This window comes from Embiotoca jacksoni, unplaced genomic scaffold, assembly GCF_022577435.1.
Source record: "Embiotoca jacksoni isolate LCO1_2020_lvr unplaced genomic scaffold, fEmbJac1.0.p SCAF_11, whole genome shotgun sequence".
In the NCBI taxonomy this organism is placed as follows: Eukaryota; Metazoa; Chordata; class Actinopteri; family Embiotocidae; genus Embiotoca; species Embiotoca jacksoni.
Window position 1 is genome coordinate 8,847,117 of NW_027185241.1, and position 20,385 is coordinate 8,867,501.

Sequence of the window (20,385 nt, forward strand, 5' to 3'; positions counted from 1 at the left end):
AAAGTCAAAAAATGTAGTCGATTATAATAATGCCTCAAATATGGAAGTACTTCTGTAATTTAAAAAGATAATTAAACGATATTATTTTCTTTTTACATTGCTCATATCCTTACATGAGCTGGTTGATGTTTGAGATACCTTAGAAGTTGAAATAGGCCTATATATTTAAAAAAAAAAAAAAAAAAAAAAAAAAAAAAAAAAAAAAAAAAAAAAAAACTTAAGCATGAAATTTCTGAAGATCACATAATTAACTTAACTTTTATAAAAAGAAAATAGAAAATAGACTACTTTCAGCAGTCCTTGGCGGCTGATGTTTGGAGGAGGCTAAAGAAAGATTTTTGACACATAAACTGTTTCTTGGTTTCCCTGAATTTTCGGTCGTCACTCAGGGACGAATGCGGTTCAGTTTATAGTGCCTTAAAAAAATGTGCCTCCTGCTTTTCCTGGTTCCTGCGTGCCTGGGTTCATTTCACAAATTGATTTAATATTTTGTGCTGGTTAAGATTTACGCTTTAAAAAGGACACAATCTGTCTTTGAAGTTATATTACAGGTGTATTTGGAGTAATAGATGAACAAACAAAAAAAAGCATTTTGTGTGCATCCCAACCCATCGAATATATGGCTAATTTATTTCAAAGTTTGAAATAACTGGTGTAAACAATTCAAAGAAAACAATTCAGATGCAGTGTGTCTATGACTTAAAGGAGCTGTAAATCATTCAGAGGGAACCAGCAGGTTTCAATCCTGTGTCTTGAAATTCGGTGTTGAGGCGACTCTTTGTTTACATTTGAATCACGGTACGTACCTTCAAAGAAAACTTTTCAAGAGGAAACCAAACATCAAAATAGTTTTATCTCCACTTTATTGATATTTATGGGGATTTTAAGAAGAGGTATATAAACTGCCTCATTTGCAAGAGGTTAGATTTAATTTTAATGAGACTTGATGACAATTTACCCGGAAGAAAACATTTAGGCCTATTTTAAAATGGATGAAAATGATTAGGAAAGACCAAAGCGTTTTCAAGCGGGAACAAACATTACTCCAAAGATTTATTGAGGAAAGACAGTTTTCTATCGGTTAAAACTATTTTGTGTGAGATATCATGTGCCAACCACACGATTTCTAAAGTAATACACGAAGTACCACCTGTGGAGAAAACAGTATTCAGATCCAGACTGAGAAAATACTAAAAGATAAAGTCCTGCAAAATCTTGAGTAGAAGTATGTCAGTATTATCAGAAAACTTTTTTTTTTAATCACGAGTAGGAAGTAGGCTACACTTCACACACATGCTCCCTGCAGTGTTTTACCATTATGTTTTTGCATTGTAATTACTGCTCCATTGCGTCTTACTGCTGTAATTAGCTAATGTGTGCATATTATTTTTGCTTTATTATTATTTTAGATGCTTCATATCCTGCTTAGTTTATTCTGCAGTGATGCATCATTATAGGATCAACAAATGTTTGTAGCTGTCCTGTGAGAACCACGTCTCTCTAAAAAAAAAATAAAAAAATAAATAAAGTCAGCGAACTCAGTAAAGTAGTCCTATTCAGTTTAGTGACATTTTCCATCTGATCCAAGAGGGTTTTGTATCTTTTATTTAGCTGAATTAAAGTAGGATAATTGTCTCAGCCTATATAGGAACAGATAATCCTTCAGTTTAACAGAAAAATCCAAATGACCAAATTTGTTCATTGGACAAGCAGGGTAGCCTAAAATAACTTTTGATTCTGAAAGAAACGTCTAAGCTTAATCTTCACTACATTTGTCTGAGATGTCATGGATTATACTCAAGTAAAAGTACCTTGAATTTGTACATGCGCAAACCTTCCACGACTGAGTACTGCAAGCAAAGACCATTTAAAGAGATCGACTGAAATACAAGAAAACTAAAGCTTGAATGTTTGTTGTCATCAAGGTGTAAAGAAACTGAGCAACGAGCTAAAAGAAGAAAAAAAAAGAGATGGACGAGCCGGCAGGGGGGAGAGGGGGGGGGGAGGGGGGAGGGGGCAGGCAAACCTGTAAGACTGTCTTATGAATTTGTACTGCTGTTTTCGTCCAGATGTTGTCCCACTGGCAGAGCTGTTGTGTCACATCTCTGTCATAGATGTGAAGCGGATTTGATGTTGAATCTGATTTTTGTCTGGCTGAAGGGAAATCATCGGTCTCTCTTTCAAACACTGATTTATTTATTCATTTATTTGCTTGTTTGAAGAAATTTGTAAATTTCCCCTCGTGACATTTTCGCTTCAACTGCAGCAAAATAAATAAACAAGTAAATATTTTCGTCTTTGTCTGAAGTTCATTACACAACGTTCAACGCCATCCCCGAACACACAAACACATTGAACATAAAATGGTAAAGACGTTCATTACTACACATGTAGTGTGTACTACACATGTAGTAATGAACAAGAGGAATTTATAACCATCTTTTTGAATGAAGTACCTCGATAAATTAAGCTTTAGCCAGTTATCATTATTATCATTATTATTATTATTATTATTATTATTATTATTATTATTAATGGAGTTTTTACATCTTTGTTACTTTATATCTTTACTGGCTTTAGTTTTCTTTTGGCAAATGTGAACATTTACATTCAGCAATAAAGTTTCACTGTTACTGATGCGACTTTAATTCCTACATCCTATGTTTTTAATATTATTATCACCATTATTAATAGTCTACAGAAGCAAAATTTAGGCCTACTACAGCGTGCAGTACATGTTGGAGTCAGCTGCAGTTACCTGTGTGACTGTTAGGGGGAGCAATGACACAGATCAGCCAGAAGGGACGCGGCAATTTAAGAGCATCTACAACCATACAGACGGAGGCCTCTGAAGGAAGTGGGGGATATTTACACCAACAACACTTCCATTATTGCAGGGAATCAGTAAAAGCAGCCAAGATGCTTTAGAAAGGCATTTCAATATCCTTCTATTATAAAGTGAGATAGAGTGCCCATCCAAAGCCACGTGCAAAGTGATAAACGTGCCCATCATTGTTAGTTAATCGGCCTACTTTAACATTGTAATTGAGCAGTGAGGGTGACACTCACCACAGGGTGCTGCCTGGTTAGGAGAAAAGAGAGCAACCAGGCAGCCAGAGTTAAATACGGCGAGTTTTTAGGTCAGTGCCATGGTTCCTATTTAGTCTGATATTAACATTTCACAAAAAAAAAAAAAAAAAAAAAAATATTATGTAGGCTAGATTTTGTTTTTTAGTTCCCAATATCATATGATTGAATCCTTTAGCATTTACACAAACAATCAGCTGAACTGATTGTAAATGAGATTAAATAATGTGGATCGTACAAACCATACTCTAATTATGATATTACATTATGGGCACGTAAGGAAAGGCAATCTGTAACAGTTAAAAGGTTGTTGGTCCATTATTTCACACACACTCAGACTTGATCATTTAAAAGGTTTTAATTTACATGCTTGTAAGCGAGTTTTTTTCTGTGCAATTTTAGAATAGTGCTGTTCTATTTAGCACAAAACTGAAATGAAAAGACATTTGAAGACAAATGCATGCCAAAATATTACTGAATCTTGTACAATCTTAGGGTTTCAATATAATCATATGAAATTAGGAATGAATATTATTATTATGTTTTTCTTTTTAGAAACAAATTTTCAAATTGCCCTCTAAAATTGTTGCTTCAACTTGTAAACTTGTACAAAGAAATTAGGCATCAATGAAATATAAAGTGAACATGAACAATCTGACGTAAATGGCTACAATTCTTTTCTCATATTTTAACAGAAAAATCAAGTTGACTAGCGGATTGTTTTAATACTGACAAAGTATAAATAAAAACATTTGTACACAAAATATCAACAATGCATTTAAGATCATAATAATTATAATAATATAGAATAACAATAATAATTTTAGATTTGTCAAAAGTGTATTTTTGTAGTGCTGCCATATTTACATAATATCCTAAAAGAGGACATGGTTATTGTTACTGCAGCAATACGTTTTTAAGCTCTTTTTTAAATGTAAAAGTTGACATATGACACATTTTAAAAATAGGCAGGTTCATCGGGTGTAAAGCAACAGGTATTTCTCTCTCTCTCTCTCTCTCTCTCTCTCTCTCTCTCTCTCTCTCTCTCTCTCTCTTTCTCTACAGATTTAAAGACCAATGCTTAGACTGCAAGGGCAGACGCGCCGTGCTGACAGAGATTTGCCACTAGGTGGCGACAAACTCTTAATGGCACAGACTGAGCTCAGTGAAGGCGCTCTTCTGCAGGCCTGTTGGCCTACATACACCTTCATCCATAAAGACAACATCCCGCAGCCATTTCTAAATATTTTACAATGAGAGGGAATTTCAAAGGCTCCTCTTGCTCGATCGTCCAACTCCGATTTGGACTAAACATGAGGAATGACAAGATCCCATTGCATCTCTCAAACATTTATTGTCAAAATTTTGTGGCTATTGCAACCAAAAAAGGGAGGATAGATAGTTGCAGTCATAGTATTTACATTGTTAAATATCTTTTCGTGTTCAGTAATTTTCTGCAAACTCATTCTTGAATGACAGGCAGAACTTGCATAGGTTGTGAGCGCGTTGATAGCGTTACTAAAGTTATTCTGAGGAAAATAATAATAAAATAAAAAACGGTAGCCTATTCAGGAAAAAAAGACAGTGATGTGGACACATTTGAATTCAACCCACTAAAATCCAGAGTTTTGGGTTTGGGTAGATTAGGTCATCGAAATGTGGGGAGCAAACTCCAAACAGGGATAGAAATGATCTGAATAATTAAATTTTCGTGATCAATTTATGTATTTGATTATTTTTGGACCTACATTATTTATTTGGTTTGCATGTTTGCAATGTGACAGGAGGTAACACCTTTTTTATTTTTTTTTTATTTCCCAATGCATCACTGTCTAAAAAAAACGAAAGTAAGTTCTTTCGTGCGTTTCAGCCTGAAATTCTGTATTGGTTTAAACAGAAGAAAAACGCGTAAGCGCGTGGACACGGTGTCTTGTGCTTTCAGGCTGAATGTCTTATCGTTTGGTGAATATTAAAGCATCCCACGCAGAATCACCTGGTCAACATGTTCCAAACCATTTCCGATCTTCTGCCAACAGGCTGCATCGACTGGTTCCAATTAAAAACGTGAGGAAGGAAATGTGGAGGTCAAAGCAGAGCCGTTGTGGCGATGATGAGACCGTTCATAATGTAATAAATTATAGCACAGTTTTTGGGGATGAAAGCGCGTCCATGTCCACCTTTCACGTCCTGTTAATATCTCCAGAGCTAACTGGAACTCTTGAATTTATTGACGACCTTTTTCTCCTTTACGCGCCTGTTCTGAAACCAGATTGTCACTTGTCTCTCTGTCAGATTTGTCTGCGCGGATATCCTCCTCCTTTTGTCCTTGGTGATGAATTTATTGGTGGCATACTCTCTTTCCAGTTCTTTGAGCTGCACCTTGGTGTATGGCACACGCTTTTTTCTCCCACGGCGGATAGAGCTGTCTCCACCAGATATAGTGTCTGTGGGGAAAAAAAAAAGAAAAAAAAAATGCAATTTCACATTTGAATCTGCAGGCAGTAAAACAGACATGTAACTCTATTTTTTTCTTCTTTCAAGCGTAATTAATATAAGAACATTACATAAGACATGCATGTATTGGTAAGTTTAATTCCACACCCCTTTGCACACTGCATATTTCTCTCCATTAATACCTTGTAACGAGGATTTCCACAGAGGATTTGACTGCGGCTGCTCCTTGGTGCAGTAAACTTGACCACTCCAACCGTTGGTGATGGCCCACGGTTGGTAGGGCTCCATGGGCAACAGAGACTCATGCCTTGGCTCAGCTGGAGCACTCAGCGCAGGTACGACAGGGACGTCCAAGTAGCTGGGTTGATACGGGCCCGACGAATAGCCCTGATAAAACGCAAATTCTTTCGCCCTAGTGGAGAACTCTTCACCCGAGACCGATGAGTCCATGTATTTATCGCCATAACCAGAAGGCTGCGCGCAAGCCTTGACGCTGCCGTGTGACATCCTACATGGGTAATAGCTGCTGCCAAAATATCCATAGGGCAAAGATGCATTGGGCGAGCTCTGAGTGGCAGAACAGGGGCTGCATTGTTTGCCAGGCTCCCCCATGCCAGAGACTGGCACCTCACTCGCAGTGTAGGTGGTGCTGGGAGCCAGCGAGGTTGGATGCGCTAACAAATTCCTGCACTGATTTGCAGCAAAATTGCCTCCAGTAAATCCCTCCATGTTCTTGCTTCTTTCATCCAAGGCGTTGTCGTAGAGAAACATCACCGGGTCAATCCAGTGCGAATGGAGGAGTAATGAGGCGGTCATAGCATGCCCTACATTGAGACGACCAACTCTTTTTCAAAATCCCCTCGACTGAGCAGAGACAGGGAATCGGGCAGAGTAACGATACCAACACGCCTGAGTACATAAAGATCGCAAGGTTATTGGCCAGGGCCAAACACGTGATATGCAAAGGAGATGATAAACGTCTAAACATCAGATAATGCAGATCAGACTGGATGCTTGTGGAGACAGTATATCAATGTATTAATGCCAAGGAGCCCCGTAGGTATTTCTTTTTATCTATAGGATTTTGGAATTTGGAGTAAATTGTAGTGAAATTAAAAGCAAATTTGTCTGATGCCAGCAAAACAACTATTTTGATGGAGTGTGTAATAGCACATGGCGTGAGGAAAACGCTTTAGTGATCTTTTTTTTTTTTTTTTTTTTCTTTCAGTGGAATTGATGTGCAGTGACGCGTGCCAGTAAAATGTAAACTTTAAAGGGCAAATCAAAACAACGATTTTGGATATCTGGACTGAAAATGTTTTAGGTTTTGTGTGTAAACATTAGACATGTTTCTGGCTTTCAGTCAAAAGTGCAGATTTTTACCAAATCTCCCCCCATCCCCATAATATTCTATCATCTGAACCGACTGGTTGGATTTGAATGGACATTTTTAAAGCATAATTTTAACAGTCTAGTTGTACAAATGCAAATCTCTTATGGCTCCATTTAAAATGCATGTCATGGCAACATTCATATAGAAATGATGTACACATTTGGCACGGCCACGAGTAAATGTAAACATACGTTTAATTTCCACGAAATACCGTAGACATTGGCATATTTGGTTGCACTCTTCCTCATTCGAGGTAGACGCGGCTGGAGGCCAAGGTCAAGTTGAAAGTTGCCTTCAGCCAAATAGGCCCTTTAAACCCGAAGAGAAAACAGCGCTGAATGCCAAAGAGGATATTGCATGGACATATTGTGCTCGTTTTTAGGACAAGTTACTTCAATTTGTTCCGTTTATTTAATCAAGACTTTGCACATAAAACATTTTTAATTTTTTTTTTTTTTTTAATTTTTTTTTTTAGAAAAGGACGCAGTAGAAATATTATCATTCAAAGTGATTTATAGAAAAACAACATGTTTACAAAAGTAGTTCCTGTTTTCCTTGGCAAAACTCAGCTAAAAATCAGTACTGCATCGGGGCACATTTCCCACATGTAAAAAAAAGTACTTGTACACAAGCCCGCAGTGGACGATTCAAAATAAAATGCTGTTTACAGTTTAGCCTATATATGGCACTTAACATTGAGCTGCGAGGAAGTGTTGTGATAGACTAAAGAGGTGAGGGGTTAACACTGTTTTAACTCGCAGAATTCATCTTTGTTTCACGTCGCTATTTCAAGTTGAGACCACAGACGCAGAAGAATGTAAACCCAACTAAATGTGAGCACCTTTTCATTTTTAATAGACTTTTCCCACCTTTTGAGGCTGTAAATCTTTATGGCCCAAGTTCATAGCCGGTCTACAAAAAAAAAAAAAAAAAAAAAAAAAAAAAAAGCATAATGTTTTTTTTATCGGTTCGTGTCTGATTTTTTCTTTTTGTTTTTATTGCATTGTCATGATAAACGACCTAAAATCTGCTTTTTATTTAACACCGTACAACGCTGCATTTTGAACAGGAAAAAAAAAAAAAAAGCATGCTTTCTTGAATTTCACATGAGGCCGAGCTACAATAAGGGAGAGCTGGCTCGACAGGAATCATCTGAGCCACGCTGTTCACACATTAGAGGGCGGCTGTCTTTCTATACTGACTATAGCAGCTGCTTGTTGGGCCTAGATGAGCACTTAATTCAATAAAACGAAAAAAGAGGATCAGTGTGTGAATTGCAAATGGTTTTTGAGTTCAAGAATACTTTTTAATTTAAATTTGAGTAGGCTACATCGACATAAATTTACACACAGCCGTGCGCGCAAGGTAATTCATATTCAAAACGAAGCTGCTTTGTGTCGTTTTGTCTAAAAATGAAATGACCAGCGGCTGAAGGCATGCACGGATGAAAACAGTATGCAACAATCACATGCAAAAAGCTTCGTTTTCAGTGAAAGTCAAAGCTCTGATGAAATCGATTCACAACTAATATATAAAAAGTCTGAAATACACATGACAGTTATTTTGTCCTGTTGAACCAGGGACTTCAAGTTCTTGACATTAGACGCTTAAACAGTCAATCAAAAAAAGATTGCTGATAGCATATTTTGATGTTTTGATATGCACGGTGAGTTTAGCGTCAATAACTTTGCAGAGCTGGTTGATAGAAAAGAATGATTTGGGATTCTTTTTTTTCTTTTTTTTTTTCATTATAAGACACATTGGAAAGTGAAAAATCATTAAAATAAATCGATTAGAAAAACAGATCTAGTGTCGTATAGCAAAAATGTAAAAACGTTGTCCTTTTGCACCAGACTGCACGTGGACGTAGGACAACTTGGAAGAAGAAAAGAGCACAGCAAAAATACGCGATAAATCATCAGTGATAGGAGAAAACATTCTGTTCTTTTCGCCGTTCAGTCAAACTTGTAGATGCAGCGTGAAAAAGTACGCACGTCTTTTGTGTGACGCTTAAATCGAATCGGCATAATGCCGTGGATCACACGCAGAAATGCACATAGTGTCATCAGCGTTTTAGCGTCAGTGTGCACGGTTTATTAAAACTTGTGGATGACGTGCGTGCAAGCAGATGATGTCAGACGGCGAGTGTCACAGTCTGCTGGAGGCCTGAGACCAAAGTGCTGTTCTGTACAGCTCTTGGCCTACAGTGCTTAATGGACTTTTTATGGGTTTGTCTTGTGATCGCATGACCTATAGCACCTTGGCCCCTCAGTGGTTCTTGGCAAACTAGATCAGAAACATGCCGCCCTCCTGGTCTGGTCTAAGTGTGGATACAAAAAAAAAAAAAAGAAAGAAAAGAAGAAAAAAGAGGGACAGATCTCCGAATTGATTAGGCGGGTTTACGTTGTACGGCGTTGTACTGTAGGGCAGTATGAAAATATTAAAATCTTTATTAGTTATCGACCTTTAAGTTTGGAACAATGTTTAATCTTCATGCGATCCTGGTCCGTCATGTTTCTCCGGCGCGTCGCATCCCGCCACCCTATCCGCTCTGCAGACGAGCTCCCAGATGCAGATGTTTATCTTACCGATTCAGTAGTCACGATGAACCCTCGAACACGGAGGCAAACTAACATTTGGGAGCTATTTAACTTACAATGTGCTCGGAGTCATGGAGAGAAAATTGTGCAGTGCTTGTCCAAATCGGAAGCAGACAATGCATTTAGAGTTTAAATGGACGTTTTACTCATGAGAAGAAGTATCTTTCTTTCTCGGTGGTTTGACTGCTTTTAAATGAAAGTATTTTGATTGTTTGGTTATTTAAACTGTGGCAGGCTGATACAAATCTATATAAATTGTTAAAAAAAAAATAGCAAAAAAATATTAGTTTATGGCTGAAACAAATCTACAGCAATTACTGAGCTTATTTTTTAGAAACTCATTATATTATCATTGAAGTTAATTCACAATTACATCTCAATCAAGAGATGAGTAAAGGATGGACTAATAATAAGGAAGGTGGTACATTAATTGTTCACAGAATTTAAGACAAGAAAATGTGTCTTTATTCTCTAACCAGATATGATATAACACTCAAAGTAACAATTCCAATATAAAGAGAAATAACCTCTGAAAAGAAAAAAAAACAGCAGCATAAAGAAATTATCACAAACAATAGATAAATATGTGGAGGCTGAACTGTATTTGCAGTCGTTTAGCCTTGACAAACAGTGAGAAATGAGTATAACCTCCTCTGCATACCTGACAAGTCACTTGCTTGAACTGAAAGGAGTGTTCTATTATAAAAAGGCTAAGTCACACAGGAACCGTGATTTCCAATGGTATACAAGTGCTCACATAATCCGTCACACAGTGTTGGAGCTCTCTGCGCTTCACATCTTTGAAAAAAAATAAAAAGAAAAAAAAGAAAGACAAAGTTCTTGTGGTGAAATGCACCTAACTACACTATGTTAGTCCTGTGCGGGGCCAGGCAATGGCAAGGCTGTGGACGGGGTAGAGGCTGACATTACTGACCCTCCTCCTCGCGGAGGAACTGGAATACGGAGGAGAAATCTTTATTAGCGTAACCGCGTGCACACATCATACGGTATATCTGATGGGCTAAGGAGCCGAGCGGCACAGAAGTCTTCGTGTTGGTGGCTGTGTTCTGTGCGAGGCCCAAGTCCTGAAAAAGGAAAGCAAACATACATTAGAAAAACCGACAGAGCTGAAAATTAAATTTGAAAACCAAAACCGCTGGTCCACACACCACAGAGAATTTTGCTCTGTTGGAATAATACAGACTTGATCCCTTTTTAAAGCGATGTAAACTACTGTTGAACAGTTCACTGGATTATTTTAAGTGTTATGACCCAGAAAGAAACTGTATTTTGAAACGCTGTCTCTGAAATCCCTGACACACAACACATGACACAGAAATGAGTACCGACACAAATATGCGAATGAGGAAAATCCACTTCAATAAAAATAAATTTTTTGTATTACATTGGAAAACATAACTATTACACCCATAAAACATGCTTTTCCACTTATATCTGTATATAAACTGACCTTAGCCATTAGCTGGGTGCCAAATCCTCCCTGGTAGTTATTCCCTGAAGGGACTCCCTCCATGACTCCTGGCACAGGGTTGTAGGTGTCACTAGACCAACACCGGCCTGAACTCATGTTTAGGATTTTGGCCAAAAGTTTGGGCTCGAGACCAAGTCTGTAAACGAATACAAATTCCATGATTCAGAAATTATACTGCGGCTGCATATCGTCATCATTAAAAAAAAAAAAAAAAAAAAAAAAAAAAAAGAAGCAAAAAAAAGATATATATATTTCCTGTTGTTCTAACCAAGAAAGTGTTTTCACCTGATTCCCAAGTTCATCGCCTCTGAAGTCCCAATCATGCCAATAGCTAAAAGCATGTTGTTACAGATTTTAGCGGCCTGGAACAAGATGACAATATTTTTGCATTTAATACCCCAAATACCCGAACAATCACTCAGATTTGATTTTAAGTGACAAGCACATACAGACTTGAACAGCTACTTTCCCTGTACATGAAAGTTAATCTGAATATGGGATATTTGCTCACACCTGTCCTGTTCCAACTTGACCGCAGTAGACCACATTAACTCCCATGCAGCTGAGCAGTTCTTTGGCTGCAGTAAATTCCTCCTCTGCTCCTCCGACCATGAAAGTCAGTTTCCCCGAGCTGGCAGCACCCACACCTGGGAAGGCAAAAAAAATAAAAAAAATAAAAATAAAAATATATATGTGTGTATATATATATATATACACACACACACATATATACACACATATATATTTTTTTTATTATATATATATATATATATATGTGTGGTTTTTTTTTTAAAATCACTGTTGGTAGCCTAGATAGTGCTAGATTTTCAGAATGTTCCATCACTTGAAAGGAACAAAATGAAAATCTAAGGGGATCAGATTAATTATATCTAAAATTAGTCCATATTAAATCACAACAGCCTTTACAAAGTATCTGGATTAGTAGCTACTGTTCTTTATGGCACAGGTTTGGCACAGAGCGGAAAGATTTGCTTTCATGTAAATCAGAACAATGTCACTTCATAGCATCTTTTTAGCGCCACAAAACAGCATAAAAATGGTCCATAAAACTTCTCCATGAAGTCCAATGTTTTTACTGCCTTTCTGACAACCCTCAACTCCCCTGATAGGCCAGGTTTTAGTTAGAACAACCAGATTCATTTAATTAGATAAAGAGACATTATAAACTAAATGAATTGAATTAATTATAAAGATATTTAACAAGCTTTGTTGTTCACCAGCTTCCATAAAATCCCCTCCCACATGAAAATATAAATACATTAAATAAACATTCGTAGACTTGACTAATTGGCATGAATAAATACTTTCCAAATGAAAAAAAAAATTGGTTTGTTTTCTTCTGTAATTTACAAGGATCATTTGTAAATATACCATACAGACTTTGCTAAAGCCAATAAGTCATACAAATGAGTAAAAAAATAATGCCCATGACATATATAAATGTTTGAATATATAAAAAGTAAAAACTTAGCGTGGCGAAAAAGAAAGAAAAAGAAACCCATTAAATTGAAAAACAACAGAGAAACAGTTGGGAATCAATCGGAGCCATTTCAGCATTCAAAGTTAAGTCTAAACTCCACAGTGTACTCTAACACTGTTGGAACAAGTTTGAATTTAGGAACAGCTGTTTCTGAACCTGTTGGTACATTTGACGGTGCATTCAGGTTCAGATGGGGTTAAAAGCTTGGCAATATACATTAACCAGGTGCAAGCCACATGGGTGCCAAGAAATGAACCAACACAGTCTTGTAATTAAGCCTAAAATTTACAGGAAGTGAATGGCCAAGATGGGTGTAAAATGTTTCCCCTCCCTAATCCTCCAGAGCAGTCGGCCTGCAGCATTTTATATTAACAGGATCTAGAGTTACAACAGTCAAACTGAGAATTAAATAAAAACAAATAAAAAAAAAGGTGGGCAACGGCTTCAAAAACGTAGGACTTCTGCACTACTTACAAAAAATAAATAAACAAATACAGAGTTGTAAAACGTGAGATTTAACTACCGAGTTAACTATCAACGTTGACCCCGAGATTAATGCCATTCACAGGAACAACAGTGAAAGAGGCCCAAGACATTTTAAAATGTAACAAAGCTGTGTAGGAACAGATAACTACGACTTCTGACCAAGCTCACAGACGTCCAGTCTCAGAGATCCTGAAAGCAGTTAATCAAGACGAGAACGAAAACTCTGTAATTTAAACAGGAAACTGAACGACTTACTGTGACATAGGGATGCAGTATAAATGTAAAATAAACGCGAGATTGCACAGTTTAAGGTAATTAACTACATATTTGGGGAGGGGGGAGAGGGGTTCTGAACAAGTCAAAATGGATACATGATGAGTGATAGATTTTGATTATTAAAGAAAACAGTTAAAAATTGTATCGTAAAATTTTTCTCAAATTGCAAAAGCAAGTCAGAAACAAAATCCAATATGCCATCAGAACACAAAGACCTGGGCAAAATATCCAGTTATGTTTCAAAAGCAAATAAAAGGTATTCATCTCATGAGTGGGAAACACCTATTTAGCTCCTGAGCTGTCGGTTTGTGGACACTCAGCCACAACGTACTTACTTACTTACTGATGCACCTAAAGTGAGAGAAGCCCCGTTGTTTACAATCAAAGGATATTTTGAATTACCCAACCAAAAGGCATTTCTGCGAAATGTAACCCATTTGACGTTCAGAAACATCTACTAGACATCTGCTTTCCAGTCAACGTCAGAGATCAAGCAAACTAAATCGCTCCCTGGAAGATGATCGGGTATTGACACACATTTCTTAGATCTACCAATAGTCTCGGCCTATTATGTCCGACCATCGCTGTTGCCTTTGCTTCAGTAAACATTCCAGTCTGAGAAAAATGGAAGATTGCAGCGATCTCAATCCAAAGAAACAACTACAAGACACACGCCGACTCAATTACATCCTCTCCTCCACGTGTGCGTTAATGTCTTTAAAACACACTGCCACTGTACTTCATTTGGTTTCTGTCTTGACAACTGGACATGTTCAAACGGTTTCATCTAGCAGCTTAAAGTCTGGTGATTGGCATGCGGTTCAGTTTGCGCCGGTTAAACTGCTGCCACCACACGCAGAAGTTCAAGGCAGAAAGTAGGACAACTATAATCCACGTGCACTACCGCGAGACGGAAGCATATAAATCATCGCTAATCTTTAGAGCTAGACCATAAAATGGACCAACTTCAACTCAAAGAAAGTGGCTGTCTTGACATTGACGAGGCAAAGTTCAAACAAACTGTGTTTTTGTGCGGACCCCCAAGAAAATCAGAGCGCACACACGTGCGAGGGCAAAAGCTGCTGCTCTTTTCCTTTCTCAGCTCCATGCTGTTTATCTAACAGCGCTTCAGAAAGAAGCAGCATATAACGAGTGATACTGAACTTGCCACCGTTCACAAAAAAATTTAAATAAAGTAAAAAAAAAAACAACAACAACAACAAAAAAACACTTTTGTATATTTAAAGTTAAACTGAATGCAACATTAAGTCAGGTGGTGAGTATAATTAATGTTGTTGAATATACATTTTAATAATGTCAAATTCAAGGAAAACAAGTTGAGCTTTCCCCTGACAAATCAATGCACTGCAGTTTAAGAAAAACATGTAAAAATAGACAAAATATTTGCAACAAACTGAGAAACATCACCAATTTCATAACAAACGCAGTGTTTCTAAAAATGCTGTGACGTGAGAGAATTCAACCAAATACAGAAATGTGATGCAAATGGAGAAAATATAACGAAATATTTTTTTGATTTAGATTTTTATTTTTATTTTATACACTTTATTAATCCCCGAGGGGAAATTTCTTCAGACAGAGATGCACTGCAAATTCAGTAAACACAACAAAAATATTGCAAACAGCGGATACTATAATGGAAATGTTTCAAAGTAACTGGTTCCATAGAACTCTAAACTGCTGAGATACACTAGTTGTTGTGATTTGTGACTTGTGAAGTTTTTGAAGTCAACCATCTGCAAGCGGTGTTGCAAAATGAGCAAAAAAAGATCTGAGTTTGATTAAATATGTTTACGTATTCTCATATCATTCCAGATGTCTTCTGTTAACCCTGCCGCATTTCATTGCTTGGTTGTGGTTTCGAAATGCAGCATATTTGTTATTATACTGGTGATGTTTTCTTGATTATATGGTATTTTGTCTAATTGTGCACATTTTATTGAACTGCAGCACGATGACTACTCAGAGCCATCTGCTGCAGACAATAACCAGACTATGGATGTTGCGAATTCTTCACGGACAGAGACAATACGGTTACGACGCTCTTATTTTGAAACTTTATTTTGACGCCGCGAACTGTTTCCGCTTCCGGTTGCGCTAATCGTATATGCTACGCAGGACCGACAGTTTAGTCAGATCGAGTCATTGATGAGGTAAGTCAGAGTACTGTAACTTTGGATTTACGTAGTAAAACGGTTCTGTTTATAGCTGTACTTATGTTCTTAAGTGCATTTGGTGTTAGTATGTGTTTGTTATACAATTAGTCGTTCGAATAATAGCCCAACGTTGAGCTAAGTGGCTAATCTGGCTAGCGAGCCTGTATTCCTGTGAATGTGTGTATTAATGCTTAGTTAAGGTTAACTTGGTGATAATTGGGTTCTGTAATTCACTTTCTGTATTTATTTCAGAAACTCCATCTGTCGATAAATCTATCTGTCCATCCATCCATCTGTTGATAAATCTATCTGTCCATCCATCTGTTGATAAATCTATCTGTCCATCCATCTGTTGATAAATCTATCTGTCCATCCATCTGTCGATAAATCTATCTGTCCATCCATCTGTTGATAAATCTATCTGTCCATCCATCCATCTGTCAATCTGTCTCCAAGTTGAAATACTGTATGCTAAACTCAATACAGTAACGTGTGGATCAATCAGATGTCTGTGTTCCCTGTAGTGGTCAATATTCATTTTCACACCAGTCTCTCAGGGGTCGAATCCCCAACAAATGGATATGCACCTCGTACAACCCCAGTTTAAAAACCCGGGAACTATACCTTTAACATAAGTTATGGTCTCAAAAGAGTTTTAGGATATACACTAAACAGTTTATCAACGCCCTCAGTCTTTGTTGCACACATTTATGTCAATGAGTGCACGGAATATTAGAAAACATTTTCGGGATAACGTGATAGAATTCAGTACTACAGCCTCATAAATGACACTTAATACTTCTACACGCTGGTCATGTGACGAGAACCAATACTTCAGAACCAAGTCAATAACAAAAATCTGAAAACGAGACTATTGGTTGTCTATGGTTCCAAAAGAACCGATCATACTGTAGGTCCTGCAACAACAACAACAACAACAACAACAACAACAATAATAATAAACAAGTCAAACGGCAGCGGAAAGTGCAGCTGCATCAACAGGTCTACCGTGACATGAGGAAAACAACAACAACAACACTTATTCATGTATGGAAATGTTTAGAGTTTGAGTCTGATGATCAGGGACAAGTTATAGACGACCAAAAGCCAGAATGCAAACGGTGCCACAGAGCATTTGGAACGAACGGAGGAAACACCTTCGACATAACCGTGCAGCTCAAAGAAGGACATCTGGATCGTCACACAGAATTCAAACCGAGAGTTTCAGTTGTTATCTTTATGTCAACAACACGTCACAATGTTTACAACCTAAAATGTTGTGAAAATGGTGCACAGTACTGTTTGTGAACTGACAGCTGCATCTGTTGCAGCGATGCTCCACACACACACACAACGTTCACAAATACTAACATTAGCTGTTTATGCGAATAGCTCGTAAAATTGGTAGCTTCTGCTGACGTTACCGTTCAGCCTGTCAACATGCAGCGGTTCGACCTGCGTGAACACACACAGCCAACTACATCTGAAGACTTTCAGAGTCAGACAATATGACAAAAACACGTGAAGGAAGGAACCTGGATGAGAGTTCAAAAGATAGTGTTGTATTTTTAAGGCAGCTTGCCACATTTTTTGGCAATATTATCTTTCTCTAGGCTACTTATTTTTTTTGCATTACTGTTTTTATATTTCAGGTAACTGGACACTGTAGAAATGCTATGCTACCATTAAAAAAAAAAAAAAAAAAAAAAAAAGAGTTTATTTATTTTTGGGAGGGTGGGTTGCACACTAATCTGAAGGTTGGTGGTTCGATCCCCAGCTCCTCCTGTCCACATGCCTAAGTGTCCTTGAGCAAGACACTGAACTCTAAAATGGCTCCCGATGGTGTGTTGTAAATTGCTTTGGATTAAAGCGTCAGCTAAATGTAATGTTATGTAATTTTTTTGAACAATATAGTTTAATTTAATGTATTTTCATTTTTATGAGGGGAAGGCACCATCCCATTCTTGCTGCTCGGATAAACCCCCCCCAAGTGAAAGAGTTCATGTTAAAATACATTCATTTAATTGGATGATTTTTTTTTGCCTTGCTATCAAAACTGACATTGAGAATTATAAGAATTTAAGTGGTGTTGGTACAGACTACTGAGTTTGAATGTACCGCGAGATCCCTATTACTCAAAGCAAAAATTAAACATTTTACTTCATTAGAAGTGCTTTTCAGATGGTCAATAAGCTTACAAGTGTTTTTGTCCTCCACGTGTGCAAACTGGTACTTTATCGAAAATGTCACGTTTACCTCCTGATACAGGTGCATCCATGAAAACTGCCCCCGTCTTCTCAGCAGCAGCAGCCATCTCTTTGGAAACAGCAGGGTCAATCGTGCTGGAGTCGATGAGCAGGGAGCCTTTCTTTACTTTTCTGTAGAGAAAAATATAGTTCAGTTGCATCCGACATAAGTGCATGACATCATCATACACATAATCGAAGAGAAAACAAAGCGTACTTGAGAATGCCATTGGGTCCAGTGTACACATCTATGACATTGGGACTAGAGGGAAGCATGGTGATAATACGGTCTGCCTTGTCTGCTACCTCAGCAGGATTGTCCACAATCTGAGAAAATAAAAAAAATAAATCACAGCATTAGAAGAGATAACACAGGAATACATTTGAAAGTAGAAAAATGTGTTAATTCAACTTGTACTACCTGAGCACCCAGCTCTTGCAAATCCTTGCAGGACTCTGGGAAGACATCTGTAGCGATGATTGGGTATCCATGCTTCAGCAAATTCTTTGCCATTGGGTTTCCCATATTTCCCAGACCGATAAACCCCACCTGTGTCTTCGAGGCCATTGACCTTGTGGAGACTACAACATAATCAGCAAATGGATGATCGATAAAACACATAATCCGGTCATGTAGTCAGGGAAGTGTTATAATCTAAATATACATTTAGATTGAAATGAAATACTCAGTGGTGAGTTGGGCGAAACATTTAATCCGTTCCAGACACAAAGAGCTGTTTGCTGTTCAGGACGAGTGCGCAATGGCATTCTTATGTAGCAAAAAGACTGCCATTTAAATGTCATTTTGATTTGAATCAAGTTACATTACAATTACATTTCATTTAGCTGACGCTTTTATCCAAAGCGACTTACAACATACCGATGGTACACCATCGGGAGCAATTTAGGGTTCAGTGTCTTGCTCAAGGACACTTAGGCATGTGGGCAGGAGGAGCTGGGGAGGTGCATGTTTTTGGATGTTGGGAGGAAGCCGGAGAGAACCCACGCAAGCACGGAGAGAACATGCAGACTCCGCACAGAGAGGCCCAGGACCGGATTCGAACTCTGAACCTTTTCGCTGTGAGGCGACAATACTAACCACTGCGCTTGAAGTTGAATGACTAATCTGATTTAATGATACCCCAAACTTTTTTTTTTTTTTTTTTTAATGTTCACTTCAGTATATCTTGATTAAAAGCCTTTAATAACACAGACTTATTTTGGTATTTGGAACCAGAAGTCATGTAAATAACTTCAAATGGTAGAATGTGTCTTTAAAGTAACAACACTGTGTTTGAACAGTAACACCTTGTATGCAAACCTGAAAGAGCAATTGTAGTGGGGAAATTAAGGGATATTACATTTACATGTTTAGATTTTCCCCTCGGAGGCTCCTTTAATCTTCGTGTATAAATGTCGCAAAGAGGGCCCCTCCCTTCTACAAAGAGCAGGTGACAGACATTACATAATATGCCTGAAGTGAAGAGTCAAGAGACAGTAGGACACAAGACCAAATGCTGAACATTTTCACGTTTCCGAAATACTGCAGTCAGGACCCGTTAGGAGCTGTGTAGCCCGAAAACAAGAAGTCATTTGAACAGAAATAGCTCCATCAGCAATTACTTGTGACGTGACGTGACCTCCCCCCCCCAGCAGCAGCAGCTAAAACCAGTGCAGCGAAAATGAACTCAAAAGTTCTCTCTAAACATTTCAAGCAAAGCCGATGTTTTCAGGTCACGAAGAGCCTTCAAACAACAACTCGAGCCTCTGAAGTGAGCCCGGCGACGTGAACAGCGCGAACACGGTCTCCGTCTGCTCTACTTACCAAATGCAAAGTCAACATGTTGGCGACACCTTCCCACTAGGTACCGAGACCCTCTCAACACAGCGGCCATGCTTCTTTCCTCTTGACCTTACGTGTGACGTTACAAGCACGTAAGGTCAATGACGGTTGTTCCCGCCAATCAGACGACAGACATGCGCAGGACGGCCTCCCTGTTTCAGCCAGTGAGCTGAGGGGGAGTGGCTGAGATGTGAGGCAGGCTCCCCAAACAGCTCCACGTTTCCACAGTGGTGGGAGTATGGAGTGTGTACAAGGATGGGAGTCATGTTTAGATCATTTACTTTATTAAACGAATCAATACTACTGTTTAAAAATAAAAATACAACTTTACGTCCCGCATTCAGTCAAAGATACAGAAACTAGTCCATTTATCATATGATCAACCTCTATTTGTGGTACTTGAATATATAGGCTTGGTTAAGTAGCCTATATGACTGTTACAGTTGGTCACGCTGGCTGGAACTAACTTTAACTACTGCTTGTTTAAGTTATACAAATGGTAGTTTATCCTGATCTTAGCAATGTAAAATCACTTTATATAAAGTAACTGGTAACTAAAGCTGTGAAATAAATGTGATGAAGTCATATGTACAGTATTCCTACTAAATATGGTTTACTTTGTTCATCTTTAAAATTAAGTTAATAATGATAGTTTTTAAAATGTTTCCCAGAAATACATCCAATTGTTTTTATTTTATTTTTATCAACCCTTGATTGCACAATGTTACTGAGAGAATATTTTGCACTGGTGTTGCTTTATGTCGTTGTTTTATTATAACAGTCTATGTTTCATTGTTAGTTTTGCATTAATGGAATGTAGTTAAGAACAT

The 20,385-nt window shown here is 37.9% G+C and overlaps 2 protein-coding genes across 2 annotated transcripts; both read right to left on the reverse strand.

Moving 5' to 3' along the window:
* Positions 1–5,292: 5,292 nt before the first annotated feature.
* On the reverse strand, positions 5,293–6,357 carry hoxa13b (homeobox A13b). Its single transcript, XM_069139619.1, has 2 exons — positions 5,724–6,357; positions 5,293–5,531 (listed from the first exon to the last, which is right to left on the reverse strand). The coding sequence occupies exons 1-2, from the start codon at positions 6,355–6,357 to the stop codon at positions 5,293–5,295; spliced, it is 873 nt and encodes a 290-aa protein (XP_068995720.1).
* A 3,619-nt stretch (positions 6,358–9,976) lies between these two features.
* hibadhb (3-hydroxyisobutyrate dehydrogenase b) lies at positions 9,977–19,638 on the reverse strand. The gene is made up of 8 exons (XM_069142965.1): positions 19,538–19,638; positions 18,134–18,294; positions 17,930–18,039; positions 17,723–17,844; positions 11,540–11,673; positions 11,312–11,388; positions 11,006–11,162; positions 9,977–10,619 (listed from the first exon to the last, which is right to left on the reverse strand). The coding sequence occupies exons 1-8, from the start codon at positions 19,605–19,607 to the stop codon at positions 10,461–10,463; spliced, it is 990 nt and encodes a 329-aa protein (XP_068999066.1). The 5' UTR covers positions 19,608–19,638; the 3' UTR covers positions 9,977–10,460.
* Positions 19,639–20,385: the final 747 nt, after the last annotated feature.